The sequence below is a fragment of the Pleurodeles waltl genome, chromosome 12 (genome assembly GCF_031143425.1).
Source record: "Pleurodeles waltl isolate 20211129_DDA chromosome 12, aPleWal1.hap1.20221129, whole genome shotgun sequence".
In the NCBI taxonomy this organism is placed as follows: Eukaryota; Metazoa; Chordata; class Amphibia; order Caudata; family Salamandridae; genus Pleurodeles; species Pleurodeles waltl.
This window is the reverse complement of record NC_090451.1, coordinates 626,325,762-626,340,687: the sequence shown is the minus strand read 5'-3', so window position 1 is coordinate 626,340,687 and position 14,926 is coordinate 626,325,762. Positions and strand designations below refer to the sequence as shown.

At 39.5% G+C, this 14,926-nt stretch overlaps 1 protein-coding gene across 2 annotated transcripts in view; it reads left to right on the top strand.

The window, feature by feature from the left end:
- Positions 1-14,308, top strand: part of LMNA (lamin A/C) — a 112,915-nt gene extending 98,607 nt beyond the window's left edge. For both annotated transcript variants that reach the window (XM_069218015.1, XM_069218014.1), the window contains exons 10-12: positions 1,390-1,488; positions 2,699-2,971; positions 8,704-14,308. In XM_069218015.1, the coding sequence (XP_069074116.1) occupies positions 1,390-1,488; positions 2,699-2,971; positions 8,704-8,730 (399 nt within the window). In that variant the 3' untranslated portion in view covers positions 8,731-14,308. The remainder of the gene's footprint in view (positions 1-1,389; positions 1,489-2,698; positions 2,972-8,703) is intronic.
- Positions 14,309-14,926: the final 618 nt, after the last annotated feature.

Here is a 14,926-nt window from a genome sequence, read left to right as displayed (position 1 = left end):
ATTTCCCAATGAACCAGTAAGGTCTGTAACTTTTACCGTTGGCTTGACATCAAAACCAACACAGGCCTACTAAAGTGTGAGCATATGCTAGAAACTATTATGCATACAGTTATAAAATAAGAAATATGTACAAAATGACATTAGGCAAAATAATATACAACCCCTCTCAGAAGGGAATAACAAGGATTATCACAATGAAAATCTTCCACCTATCCACCCCGCCCCTGGGTTAATCACAGGGGACGACAAACACACAACCCTTGCCTACTATGGTAATCTGTGGAATTTCAAGTTACAAAATACCTGTCTCCAGCCTGTAACCCAGTGTGATTTATAATACAGAGATCAGACCAACAGCTTTGAGCATAACGCTAACCAAACCAATGCAGTGAATCAATCAGGTCTGTGTCCTTTATCATTGGATTGTCACAATAACCAACTCAAGCCTACTGTATTGATCAAGGCAATCATCGGGCCTACAGTCACAAAATTAGAACTGTAAATTGCATTACAGTTTACAAAGCAAAATACTAGGTCTCCTCTGAATGCCTAACAAAGAATAAATGCCACAGTGTATATCCAGCAGCACCATGGGTTGTCAAAGGGGGAAACCAACATTAAAACCTTTGTCTTCTATGGTGAAGTGTGAAATTCCATGTAACACAGTAACTCAGGGAAGATTTTACAAGAGTAATAGCTTTTCACCCTTTAAAGCCTGTTGACTTGAAGATATACTTCAGACAATAAATATGTCAGATCCATATACCTTATTGTAATATTTCACAAAAAGCAGATGTAACCTGTTGCTGTGGCCATTGGTTTGCCAGGGTAAGCAACAAAGGAGCTGCTGTATTGAGTGCTGTCACACATGGCAACCAGAGAAGAATAAACACCATAATTATCTGATGGTCTAGAAGAAGCTTTTTAATATGCAGTGACATTTGTGTAACCTGAAAGGAACATTATTCATCCATTACAGAGGCATGCGTGTGACCGAAAGGTCAAACACAGTCTCTTTGCTTGATGCAGAGCCTGGCTGAAGGGGCTGGATAGAGAAATGTATATAGCTGCTTAGATGTTATGGAACTGTTTCTGTAGAAGCATGTTTTTTTTAAAACCAGGACCTACAGGCAAAATAAATGAAAACATGAAAAACTATTTTATTACTGTTTTCCCCCAAGAAAACTTTCAACTAAGTACTTTGATTGAAATGGAAGAGCCTGCTTGTTTGATTCCGCTGACATGTCTGAATTCAGTGGCTATGGTTCACATTTGCGTGCAGTTAACCTTACACACATGTATCTCCCATACATACATGTATATCCCTTACAACAATCAGTTTACCTCAAGGTTTCAATAACATGTGTTCCTTCTCTTCCTATCCTTCAGGAAACAGCGATGCGCAAGCTGGTTCGTACTGTGGTCTTAAATGATGAGGATGAGGAGGATGAGGACGATGATGAAGTTATTATCCAGCACCATCACCATGTAAGTGTACATGCATCTGCATCCCTAAAAATGCAAATAGCAGACAAACAGCTGCGGAAGTTCCATTGAGGAATTCAACGTCATCAGTTTTTTATGGTGACTCCTGCGCCTTCTCTTCCATGCTCGGCTACTCAGTGTTCCTGGTCCTCAGAGCAGCCTAGGATGGAAAGCATGCCTTAGCCATTGTGATTGGCTGCCTAGTGTCCACTTAAAATTACCTGAACACAGGGATCAATTTTAATTGGTTAAAAGGCTGCCAGTCAAAATGGCTGTCACAACATAGTGAAAGCAAGTAAGTCTTGTACAGCGTGTCCATTTCCTTCAAGAAGCATCGCTCATTTTATTCCTACGACTTCGATCAAATGATTCCTGTGATTAGTCTTTTAGCAGATCTAAGGTACAATACGACCTGTCACCTCTCAAATCCATAATCCACAACCGCATCACAAATCATTTTAACAAATGAGTTGAGTGGTTCCTATGTGAACCAGTGTGACTCAGTGCAATCTCTGGCTGTAAGTGCTTTTTCCCCACCAAATATAAAACACATGAATTAAAATTTTAACTTAAAATGACGCTCATCACTTCACTACATCCTAAATTGATTGTCAGAGTTAGATTAAAATATACGGCAAAAAAACATGCTGTTGAAAACTCACATATTTATTTTCTGCAACTGTAAATAGAATTGTTCTCACAATAACCTATTTCCCTCCCACAAAGAGAAGTTAATTATGTATATTGTCACACATCGATGACCTCATACTTAGTTTTCCTGCAACGTGCCCCAAAAATCCTTAAACACTTCAGTTGATTAATATTGTCCTCTGCTTAAGACATTTGACGTCCCTGTGGGAAAAAAACATCTTCCTAGCAGATGTTGTTGACATGCACATAGCCACTGTGGACTATTTGCTTTTCAACTTTGATGATTCAAAACAAAACATCAGGACAGTGGCTTACTGTGGCTCTATTCTCACTTCGAACATAACTGCTCTCTGTGCCTTGATTCTGGCTTGATCTTTGCTGGCAGAAGCCAGATTGTTGGTTGTGCATTTTTCTACAGTTCGTAGATCATTTTCTGCACTTCCTTCACTTTGATGCACTTAATGAGTTTCTCTTCTGTACTGCCTTTTTACTGCCTCTTCTGTTTCTCCACTGTGGCTCATGGCCTCTCCTCACAGCATGTTCTCCCTCTTTGACTTTTTAGGGAGCTCACTGCACTAATAACTCTGATGACCAAGGGGAATACAACCTTCGTTCTCGAACCATCGTCTGTGGCTCTTGTGGGCAGCCCTCTGATAAAGCCGCTGGTGTCACCCAGAGCGGCATCGGTGGCTCCATCTCCTCCGGTTCCGCGGCCTCCAGTGTGACTGTGACCCGCACCTACCGCAGCATTGGAGGCACCGCGGGTGGCAGTTCCCTTGGGGAGAGCTTGGTGACCAGGTCCTACGTCCTTGGCGACACCAAGCAACGTGCTCAGGTGAGTTCTAGAAAGGGTTCTTGCACAAGACATGTGAAAAGTCATGTGGGTTGATGAGGGCTGAAGCGGGTGATTTAGAGCTAAAATAATCTCAAACACTTTTGCTGGGACTCTTTTTCTGGACACTCTTACCCTTGAGAATGGAGAAGCAGTATGGATAGCATCTGGAAATATTCTTGTGTGAACAGCCAGTTTTTGGCTTCAGGTTGCTGCCTTAGATGCTTTTACACATAGATGGCACTGTTGTGTGCATTGCTTTTACCTCAATAAAACCAACACCAACTATGGGGGATTCTAGGCAATGTAAAGAGATTACCTAAGAGTGTGAGGAGTCGGATGGGCCTGTAGAAAAATCCCGGCACATTGCTGCTGGTCACCATCTCAGAGATGACAGTACAGCAAGGCGAGAGCAGGTCTCCTGCCAGCCAAGTCATAATACCTCTTTCTGTGCCCCAGCTCTATGGTAGACTCAGGACACAAGTCATGAAAGTATGGTAGGCCATCAAATATTTTTGGCAGGATCTAATTTTCTTTAAAAATGCACTGAAGCATCAGAGAACTTGATGTGTTGGAGTGAGGTATGAAGATCTTGGTGGAGGTGAAAATCAAACAAGGATTTGAAATCCTGCAGGGCCAAGATGTTGAACACTTTCCTATCAGGGAAACTGAGGGATCATCAGACCTTCAGTAGTTTGCTGTTACCTGACAGAGAAGACCGCCTAACGATTCAGCATTGGGATAATCTTGTGTGAATAATGATACTTTGGCTCCTAGGTACAGCAACTGCAGATCCGTCTTGTCAGGGCTCCATACCCCCTCTCTCTGTCCTGCTCACTAAGCTTCCCCTGCACACCACCCATCAACATTCCATTACATCATTTGCTCTCAGCGTTCCAGACACAAGCTCAGACATACAGGAAATGGGACACATAGAATATTACTCACGCTCACGTCTGAAAAGACCCAATGAGGCAGGCTGATCTGAGTGTTTGGAAGCTCATCAGTGGGAGATAGTATGTCATAACCTGAGAAATCAACCAGACCTGGCAGGACTTAGGAGAATCGAAGATAAGCTCTTTTAAGAAGTTTACCCACCCAACCACTGAGACTAACCCCTTACTCTCAAAATGGAAATGACTCCCACTGTGTGACATTCGAACTGCGCAAATAAGAAATCAGAAAACCTTGCATCATTTTCCCAATGCCAGAGACTTCCATTTGCAGAGGAACAGGTTTAGTTCCCTCATGAAATACCATCTGTGCGACACGTCACTTCTTGTTACAAGTCAGGACACTGCAAAATAAACCTAGAAATAAATATAGTGAAATCAAGGCACGGTCCACGTTTATCAGTGGATGCTGCTAGCCCCTTCCAGGAGCCTCCAGCCAACATCTATTAGTTAATTATGATAGCCAGAATTAGCCACATTTCACAGTGATCCTTGTTATAATGGAGCTGGCTTCTGGCTTTGTGGACAAGCGTCCTCTCTCTGTCAGACAGAAGCCTGGACTCTGGGTCTCCAGTGCAAAAGAACTTCAGAGCACTGCATGAAGGAAGCTTGCAGTGATTAATGGATCACTGGTTTATGGCATTACAAAGGACTTGGATTTTGGGAATGTGTTTTTTTCACCAGCCTATCTAATTAATGACTTTAAAAGATCCAGTGATAAACCCCTTTCTCGGGCTTGAACAGATACCAGCCACTGGCTATGAATATCTCACACACATCACAAAATCAGCCATGGTTCATTTGCACGAATGTTAAAGGTTCTTCTGGATTTTAAACATTATTCAGTCACACTAGGGTGGGTCAGACAAGCTAATTACAAAGTACAAGTTTGTTCGCTCACTGATTAAAAGGTAACTTAGGGATAACAGAATGCATGTAATGCATGACGAAAATCCATTACAGCATGCAACTTATGTAGTTAGGTTATATTATGTTATGTTTATTTGTATGGCCCACTAATCATCTGAGGGGGTATCCAGGCACTTGGGCAAGGTGTGTAGACCCCAGGTGCATATATAAAGAGCCTGGTCTTCAGCTTACTGTGGGACTCAAGACGTGAGGCGAAGGCTCTGATGTGTTGAGAGAGGTCATTCCATGTCTTTGCTGTGATGAGGGAGAATGAGTGACCTACAGTTTTGCTTTTGCATATGTGGGAGTGTGTGGGAGTGAGGCAGAGTGTAGGTGTCTGGTGGGTTGGTGAAAGTATATGTGGCTGTTCAGTTATTCTGGTCCTGTGTTGTGTAGGTCTTTGTATGTTTCTGTGTGTGTGTGTGTGTGTGTGTGTGTGTGTGTGTGTGTGTGTGTGTAGATTTCGGGAAGTGGACTTACACACCATGTCTGCACTGAAAACTGGCAATGGCCGGACATCCTGTAGGAATGACTTGTCATAGTCTCCAAAAATGTTTGGTGATCTTTCATATTTATAGATGATTAATATAATGTGAGCCTAGCTCCTAGGAGCTTGCAGGAAGCATGTTTATTTACCCGGACCATCTCAAACATGAGGCACTGTACATGCAGCAGTATGTGTGTTTGATTGGGGCACTAACATCTAATTCATTACTTACTCAACAACAGACCGTGCAATTGACTTCTACGTATTTGCATTACAAAACTTTCCAATTAAAGATGCAGAAAAATACAGTGATTTTTCAAGGTTGTTGGTCAAGTGTCGAAGGAGTGTTTTGCATTTATGATTTTTGGTTAGCCATACAAGCACTTGTTCAAAACCTCCCCCCTTGCAAGGCAACTTCTCCTGTGTCTCTTACCAGCTGTCACCATCCGATCGCCCCAAGGTGTCAATCTTCCCGCTGTGGACCTGTCACCCGAAGCAATCTGTCTTTCTCCTTGTAAATTGGGTTTGCATACCGTTTCTCCAGGGGTGATCTTGAGCATAATCTTGACATCTTGAAACTGAATGAGCATGGTGACGCCATTGATGACATCAGTCAGTCTTTACTTTGTCCTAGTATTAGCTTTAGATATATGAATCAAGTGCAAAATAGCATTAGGAATCTGGTAGCCAGTAACAAGGGAAACTGCTTACAGTAGAAAAAAAAGGAATGTATATGGGAAAGACTAGAAAGTAGCTGTGTAACCAGGGCTCCATAGTTTCTAAAATTGCCAATATAAACATACATGGGGTTCCAGCAGTCTCTTGCTACGTAGGTAGGCTAAAAAGATCACTCCATGCAGATAAGTACTGCTGAGGCACGTCTACTCAGGCACGTGAAATGCAATTACACACTTCCCTGAAGACTGAGATATGATAGCCCCCCCCCCTGGCGTGACTGAATTATGGCTCGCCTAGTCTGCCTCTTTTACGTGGGAGATAAGGGAATGGACAGAATGCACATCAGCAGTGGTGGCCCATCTTTCCAGTGGGAGATGATTAAATGGATGAACCAAAAAATGGTGGTGGTTTTGAGGTCAACTCCGATGCTGCACGAGTCACACATACAAAGGAGGCGATGGCACCTGAAAGGAGAACCCCTAAAAAACATGGTGGTAGAAATCTTCTACTACCACAATGTTTCAGTGAGACAAATGCTCTTTGCTGATATCTCAAGGCTCCCACAGTTAACTAGTTTAAAACCAACCAAAGCAACTCTACCTTCAATCCATTCACAATAAGAAAACTGAATGCCAATAAATTGGGAGACTCAAAGCAGCATTTAAAATCTAGACAGTAAGTAAGCAGTTATTTGAAAACCAAGGTAAGATCTGAAATTTGGAAAAGCCATGAAGGTTTATTACGTTTAAAATGCAATACGGGACATAGGAAAATGCTCATGCAGCAGTAAACTCATTATATCAATAAAGATACAGAGCAGTTAATTGTCATAAAGCCATTTGATGTACAGAGAAAATGCAGTATTAAGCAAAATCTGAAAACAGTTTAAAACGTGCAGCAAATCAGTAGAGAATCAACAGCATCTCTAGTAAAAAGGCAAAAATCTTACAGAATCTCTTGCTCATCCTCAAATTCTGAGGGATTGGATAGCTAATTTTAGAATAGAAAGTTATGAGAACTGCTAAATCAGCAAAGAGTGAGTATCAATATTTCAACAAATCATGCTGCAATATTCTAAAACATCATATACCCGTACATTTGGGCACTATCCCTCTATTTCAGGGGTCTTCAAACTGGGGTGCGGGCCTCCCTACGGGGGCCTCAAATGATCACGGGCCGGGGGAGGGGGGACAGGCTCTGGCCTAAATAAGCATCATGCTGGACACTTTTACACGTTAGAAAGGCCTGCCTGACCAGAACCGTATGTTTGGTATAATGTATTTGATTTCATTTTTAAAATAGTAACATAACTTAACTGCAATGTTTAAAAATGTCTAGACATATTTAAACATTGCTAATGTGTTAGATTAATTGTGAAAAATTCTGAAGGGTGACCAATGATTTATTTTTTGTACTGGGGGCACAACATTAAAAAGTTTGAAGACCACTGCACTAAATGACTATTTATTGCCTCAGATGACCTAATGTCATCTGGAGGTGTCAGACCAAACTAGTTACATAAACAACAGAAAACAATTGTGAATATATGCCGTACATGAGGTTAGCAGATAAAGCCTTGGAAAGTAGCAAAAAGACATTGAGTTTTTCCAAGACAACATGTCACACGAATTAAACAGTGCGCATCTTGCTGTGTTTAATGTCAAGCAAGAATTATAAACACAATGAACATCATGGTATGTCAGCCATATTTAAAAAAAATTGATTAATGCCTAACTGAGGTCTAGCTTTAGGCAAAGCCAGGAAAACACATTAAAACACATCATAATGATTTTGTGTCATTTGCAATAGCTCTTATTGCTGTCTTATTAGCACACATATAAAAAATCAGATGTGGAATAGCTAATATTAATGCACGCATATCAATCTAATTGAGGAATAACTTCCACAATACTGCACTACGGTACTACTAAGACAGTGTCTCTCCATACTCTCCTTCAGGATTTCTGAGAGTAAACATCTAATATAGCTGCATTGCATTTTGGATTCATAATGTGTACATTCCATAATTACCACAGTAATTATCAGATTAACTATGTTTTTATGTGTACCACTTTCTGTTTTCTAGGTATTACAGTCAGCTATTTCTACAACTTAGCATGTTATAGTGCAATAATCTAATTTCCACCATATATTTTGCAGTTGTAGCTGTTTTGATTGCATTTTTAGGTTTTCTAAGTATTCCAAGGTCCATATATTTCACATTAGAAATTGCATTTTCTTAAAAAAATACACTTTAACATTAAGATTAACTTCTAACCCAGATGGTTCTTTACATTAGAAAAACACGTTTAAAAAACATATTCACGTTACAATTGTCTATTACTCTGTAAACGAGGAGGATATGGCAATGAGTGTAATACATCTTGTTATTAAAACATAATTTGATTTGGTGTATTCTAGCATTTGTATAATTATTTTTCACTTTGATCTTCAACTAAATGAATGGAAATGTATTTGAAAACTAAACTGTGGAAATGCTAAAAGATGTCCACCTGGAATAATTTTTCTCCTTGAATTACAAAAAATTCATAAAAGTAATTTCTGACAACTCCTTTTGCCACACAAGCCAACACAATTTTCTAGGCCTTTCGATTTCCTTCTCATTCATTCATTTGTTTCTATTATTTTTTATTCTTTATTTTTTTCTGTAATTGTATTGATTCTGTCCTACTTTTTTATGTCTCCAGGTTCCACAGCAGTGCAGCATCATGTAAACCAGCGGGATTCTGGGTGACGCATCTGATGTACCAAAGTCCATCCCACAGCAAAGATGCTTTTTCGTTCTTTTAAAGAAATGTATTTTCTATAATGGGAATTTTATACAAAAAGCCAGTGGAATGCCAACATTAAGGCATTGCTACTTTTTTTTATTTTAAATGATACGTCTATCTTTGTAAGCCATACATTCTTTCTTTATTCTCTTTATCAACTAAAAAAATGCTGAACCAAAGCAAGGATAGTATCAGGACAAAGGCTGTAGTTGCTTGATATGTATGGGAATGCTGCGAGGTCCTAGAGGGTGGAAGGCACAAGGCTGAGGTTTTCTTCAGTTTGGTACAGAAACTCACTAATAGCAGCAAAATAGTCTTGCCCTGTTCATTATATAAATATATATATATGTTTGTGTTTGAGAAATCATTATGTACTGTGGTTGCTCATGATGAATTTGGTAAAGTAAGCTGGACCGCTTAAAAAGTACTAGTTGCTAGTTTCTGTATGGTATGGTGGCTTAGAGGAGTTATGCATCCATAGCTAGGATTTGTGTTTGGGCCTGTGGTCTAAGGTTTGATTCCCAGTGGGTCATTTCAGCTTTCATCCCCCAAAGTAAATAAAATGAGTACAGTTGAGTAATAACAAAAATATATTACTTCGAAACAAGAAACCCCTTGTGATGAATGTGGCTTTACAAATACACATTATGTACCTTCTAGGCGGAAGGAAGCGGATGGGCTCACAAGACACTTCCACAGTGTGTAAAAGCAATGTTGAAAGCAAAACACATAAGATGCTGGGCAGAGAGTGTGAAAATAACGGCATAGCTTCTGATTTACCACATCTGTATGAAAGCCAATGAAAGAGCTAGCATTAGTGGATCACCAAAAGATACTTTCAAAGGAACATACCAGTTCAATTTGCTTAGTAAAAACTAGGGCATAATTCCTCATCTTTTCCTTAGTTTTTACTTTTGTGAACAAGGGTACTTTGCAATATTTTGCCCTCAAATCCTCAGGTTATCCTTTCTTGAGCCTGTCTTAGTTTCCAAAGATGTCATCTCGATTACATGGCCTTAAGCCTTAAAGCCATGGCCTTACTCCTAATACCTCAATTTTTCCTTCTTTCAATGCTACAAATTGTCATGTTGTCAAGATGTAAACTGTCTTTAAGAAAATGGCATTGAATCGTTATACTTTTACTTTGATTTATATTGCTCTTAAATTGTTAGTCAGTGCCTTGATCCAATGCCCTCGCACATCATGGACTTTCTGCATTTTTTGTGCCTTAAGCCACGTAGATTTAAGTGCCTTGAGTCACCTTGATTAAAGTGCCTTCCACTCAGTTTCTGGAATTCTGGACCCCAAATTGTCAATATAGGGTCTTCAGTTCTCAAACTGTATAGGCCATCATTTGTTGTAGTTTCAAAGTTATGCACCCAACACGCTTTCTCCTGGAGCTCCCCGCAGTCATCCACATAAGACCCCAGGTGAAATGCATTCAAGTCTTGAGCTGTCATTCTGAAACAGCACCCAGATATCTCACTCCCAAGGCCATCAGAAGTCTTTATTCTCAGGAGTTTAAGTTGTTGTTTCTTCAGAGTCATACGTTGCCTGCTCCCAGAGCCTTTATGTAAATACCTTGAGTGTTATTGGTCACTACACATTCAGTTGGTTTGCTCCCAGTGCCTTGTTTTGGTTCATTGTTGTTTTGAAACCTACACTTATAGTACATTTCCTATATGCCTTCAGTTGTCTTGCCCTAAGTGCCTTGTAGATTTTGCCAGTTGCATTACTTTAGATTCTTTATTATTTTGCTTTGTTGCTATTGTGTTATACTTGTATGTTGTTTGAGTTGTCCTCCTTTAACTTCCTTATTGTCAGTTCATTGAGTTGCGTTTCTATAGATTATTGGCTTTGACAGCTTTAGTTGTATTGCTCCGTATTCTTCGAGTTGGCCTATTCTAAGTGGTTTGTTGTAGATTTGGAGAATTGTTTTGCTGTAGATTCTTTTAATGCTTTGTTGCAGGTTGCTGTATATGCCACGAGCTGCCTTGTCTTTGACTTAGATGACTTGGGTTGTTTTGCTGTAATTGCACTGAATAATCTTGCTCTTAATTACTTTACCACTCTCCACATTTCCTTTGGCCCTCCTAATATTTAGGCCCCTGAGCCTCCTGAACTCTGTTTGATCTTACGACTGATGTTGCTCCGAAACTTGTGGTGCATTTATCCGGATAAAATCAGTCCAGTTACCCACTAGCAATCAGAGCTATGTCACTATTGCATTGAACTCTTTCTTTATCATGATTAGGTTCAATTTGCCTTTTGATTTGAAAAAAAGAATAATATTGACTGGTATTTTCTTGACTGACCGACAGTCGTTCCCAAGCTAATGGCTAGTGATTCGTCAGATATTCGAAGCATATCTTGAAAATTATGGAAGTGCTCCAGGTGTCATATTTGATTTTTCCTCATCCGCCGATAGTCCTCTTGCTGTTCCTGATCTGTCACTAGTGCTAACATTTACTTACATCATACCAACTACAAAGGTGTGGTATTGGGTGAGTCCAGAGCCTCAGCCATACATTTGCACCTGCATTATTCTTACTAAGAATTTAACAAGTAGTGAAATCTGTAGATTTATTTTCCTAATAGAGCCTATGTGTAAATAATCAGTGTGAGCACCCTTTAGGCTGAGGTTTCATCTATCATATTTCTCATATGTCCAGGTCTGAAATTGGGTGACCGTTGCTGATACATGGGGCCTTGTAAATCATTGATGGCTGTTTCCGATCCTAAACCGGTGCATGTTTCTGAGCTTTTTTTATTTAGAAAATGTTTTCCAGCTAGTGCCTAAAAACCTGCAGCAGTTGCGGGTTTCCTGGTGTACGCTAGAAAACTTTATTCAGAACCATTTTGGCATGCAAGAATACATAGGTGTATAACTTTGCATGTACAAAAACAGATAAGTGTAAATTCAGTAAATTAAAATTTTCCTTCTCTTTCATCCACAGGGAAAAAAAATTATCTGGAGAAACCCCTCGCAATTTTTTTTTTGGGGGGGGAGGGTTCTTCTCCTTCTGGCTGAGGAAGGAAGTATATTTTGTCTCTTAATAGGCGTTAGTTGCTACCCTTTTCCAGGTTGGGAAGGGGTTGAATGTGAGTTTATGAATACATACAAGCGTGTACGTTAGTGAGTGTTCACAAATTTATAGCTCATTTCTACCCTTTAAGGCCCACTTCTCATCTCTTCGTGCCCCAATCTTATTTGAAAATCTTTATGTGCGAAAATACCTTTTAGTGTAAAAATAACTTTGGAAATGAATATGAGGGATTGCAGTCACATAAATGCCTGTACGTGCATGTAATTCAAAATTACTGATGCAAATATATTTTTTTAAAACAGGAAAAATCCCAAGGTCTTAATAACAAATATTGTGTAATTTTGTGACCACTGCAAAACTCCTGTTTGCAGAACGGATGCAAATACAGATTGTGCAGAGTTTACCACATGGATAATTACCTTATCTGATGAGGCCTGCACTTTTTTCTCAGGTAGATAATTGGCCAGTCAATGCTTATCAGGAGGAAGTGCCCAATAAATATTGATACATGCAGATGTTGATAAGGAAAGCACCAAACACCACTTGTTTTGCCCCATTTTGCAGAGCTTAACTCGCAACTGAAGTAATATATTACCCAAATAAATACTGATCCCCTCAGTACCAGTTACTAGCCTTCTTAGGCTCATTTAATCAAGGCCTAAGGTTTTATTGCCTAAGGTTTTATTTTTTCTAATTTTATCACTGGTTATGATATTTCTAAGCATGTTTTATTTAATTTCGCAAATCAAAATACAACAAGTCACATTAGCACTACCATTTAAACATATAAATACCAAATGTGACATCAGTATGCTCCCACCATCAATTTGTAAAACATTTGTATCAGTTTACAAACATTGTTAATTAATGGCCACATTTGTTTGAAAAATTCCTCTCCAACACAACATGATTTCAGCATTAAACATTCATACATCAGAAGTGGTGCCAAATTTTAATATGCATACTTGGAAAGATTACAACGTTACATCTGGATGTTGAAAACAGGTGGTATGAGATTTTCTCAAGTATTTCCTTCACTTAAACTTTATTGGTTTTATTTCTTTATTTTATAAGTACACTGTTGGGTTATTTTTTTAGTTCAGAATATGGTGGGTTACAGCACATTCCTGCAGTTTGCTTTTGATAGATGCATTTTGGACTACATTTTGTAACCACTGAGTAATGTCACTAATGATGGAACTGTGAACTGGAGCGCTTCATGGCTATAAAGTACTATGAAAGCCTCAAAATACAACCTAGAACAGCCAATGTGATGGTGGTATTTTGCTCTAGTCTTCCACATCAGAAGTGCCATTTTTCAATGATCAATGAAAGATTTAACTGGTTACAATTATTTTTAAAGGAATAACCAGGCAGTTTTATTGTTTGCAAAAAGGTAATATTGCTTGCTCTGGTTACATTCTTAGGGCCTGATTTATGAAAAGTTAGCACCGCCCTTTGCACCATTTTCTGACGCAAAAGCAGCGCAAACTTCCAAAATATAATTATATTTTGTAAGTTTGCCCCGCCTTTGCATCATAAAATGACGCAAAGGCAGAGCATGGCTTTCATAAATCATGCCCTTAGAGTCTCCATATTGAAATATTACATACGTGTTAGATGTGATCAGGACAAAACAAAGTGGAGTATGCTATCCTGGTTAGATATCTGTTATTCAAATTGTAAAGTTTTAAAACTCAGCAGCAGTACTCGCTTAGATTCAAGCAGTATATTTGCAGGACAGATAATCTTCCCTCCTCTTAGTAAATGCGGATAAAATAGTTATTGAATGTCGGTCTTATTTCAGAAAAGAACGGTTGTTGGGGTTTAAAGCCCTTTTAATGATATGGCCTTAAATCTGGCACTAGAAGATTTTGAAGGAACGCGTATTGTTTAGTAATGGTAAATGTTTTCGTTTTTGGGTGTCTTTGGGACAAGTCGCGGGTCGATGTGAAAATGCACTTGCGCTTCATTTGTATTTTTCTGCATGGTAAAAGACGTGTTTTGGTCAGTACCGCAAATGATGTTCATGGCTTGTAGAGAACTGTATGTCCCACATGCACGTTTAGGGCGTTTTATTGCGTTGTAGGGTTGAACGCTAATATCAGCACACTTATAAATTGTTACTGCACTTGCATTAGGAGAGCTTTAGCGTCTAGGTCTTTGTGTGGAATTTACCACTAATATTTCAAAAACAGGCCACAATGCCACACAAATGACTCCAGAGCAGAAGAGAACCTCACCAAAGATATAACTACGTACCACTGCCAGTGCCTTTCTTGTTCTGTGCCTGGAGGATTCTGTCAGGTCTAGTCTTGCATCTCTCTGAGCCTCAAGAGCATTCCTGCTGTGCTAGTTGCTTTCTGCTGTCAGTACCATAGATGTGTATTATCAGCTAGGCTATGTGAAAGCAGTAACTATCATGTAATTGTTGTTTTACTGAACCAATACACTTGGAACCAAACCAAACAAAACCTGTCTTGTGTTGTTCTTTAAGTCTTCGTTCTTGTTGTAAATCCAGTAATGAGTTAGCGAATGAATGGCGGAGTGATGATACCTTTTTAGCGCATTGTGCGGAATGAGCAGTCTCTGGGCATTATGGGAACAACTACGGATAACAGAGCCAGCAAAAGCACTAGGTGTGACTAAATGTTTATTCTTGCTGTAGAGGATGATATGACATCCAGGTGCCAAAGGTGGGATTGTCTTCTAGCAGACAATATTCGATATTTTAGGCACCCTAGATGAAAACATGTCCTCACCTAGAATCCATACATTACAACTAGAAGGTGAGGGAGAGATAGTCAACATCACCAGGTCATAGAACTGGAGAATTTGAGATGTGATATTTGGAACTGATGATTTTAGGCCATGTCCTAGACATACTCAAGACTAGACAAGCAATCTCAAATTTAAGTTTCTCTGACTGAGGAAGTTGGGTTCATGCGTTATGACCCCTAGTGACGTAGCCTGTCACTCTTGTCCTCTACAAAGAGTTTATCCACGGATTGCGCTGCGTGTAGCTGCCATACGGACCACCCTTTTAATTTTGCATTTAGGCCCACAGCTGCCTTTTTTATGATTCCCAAAAC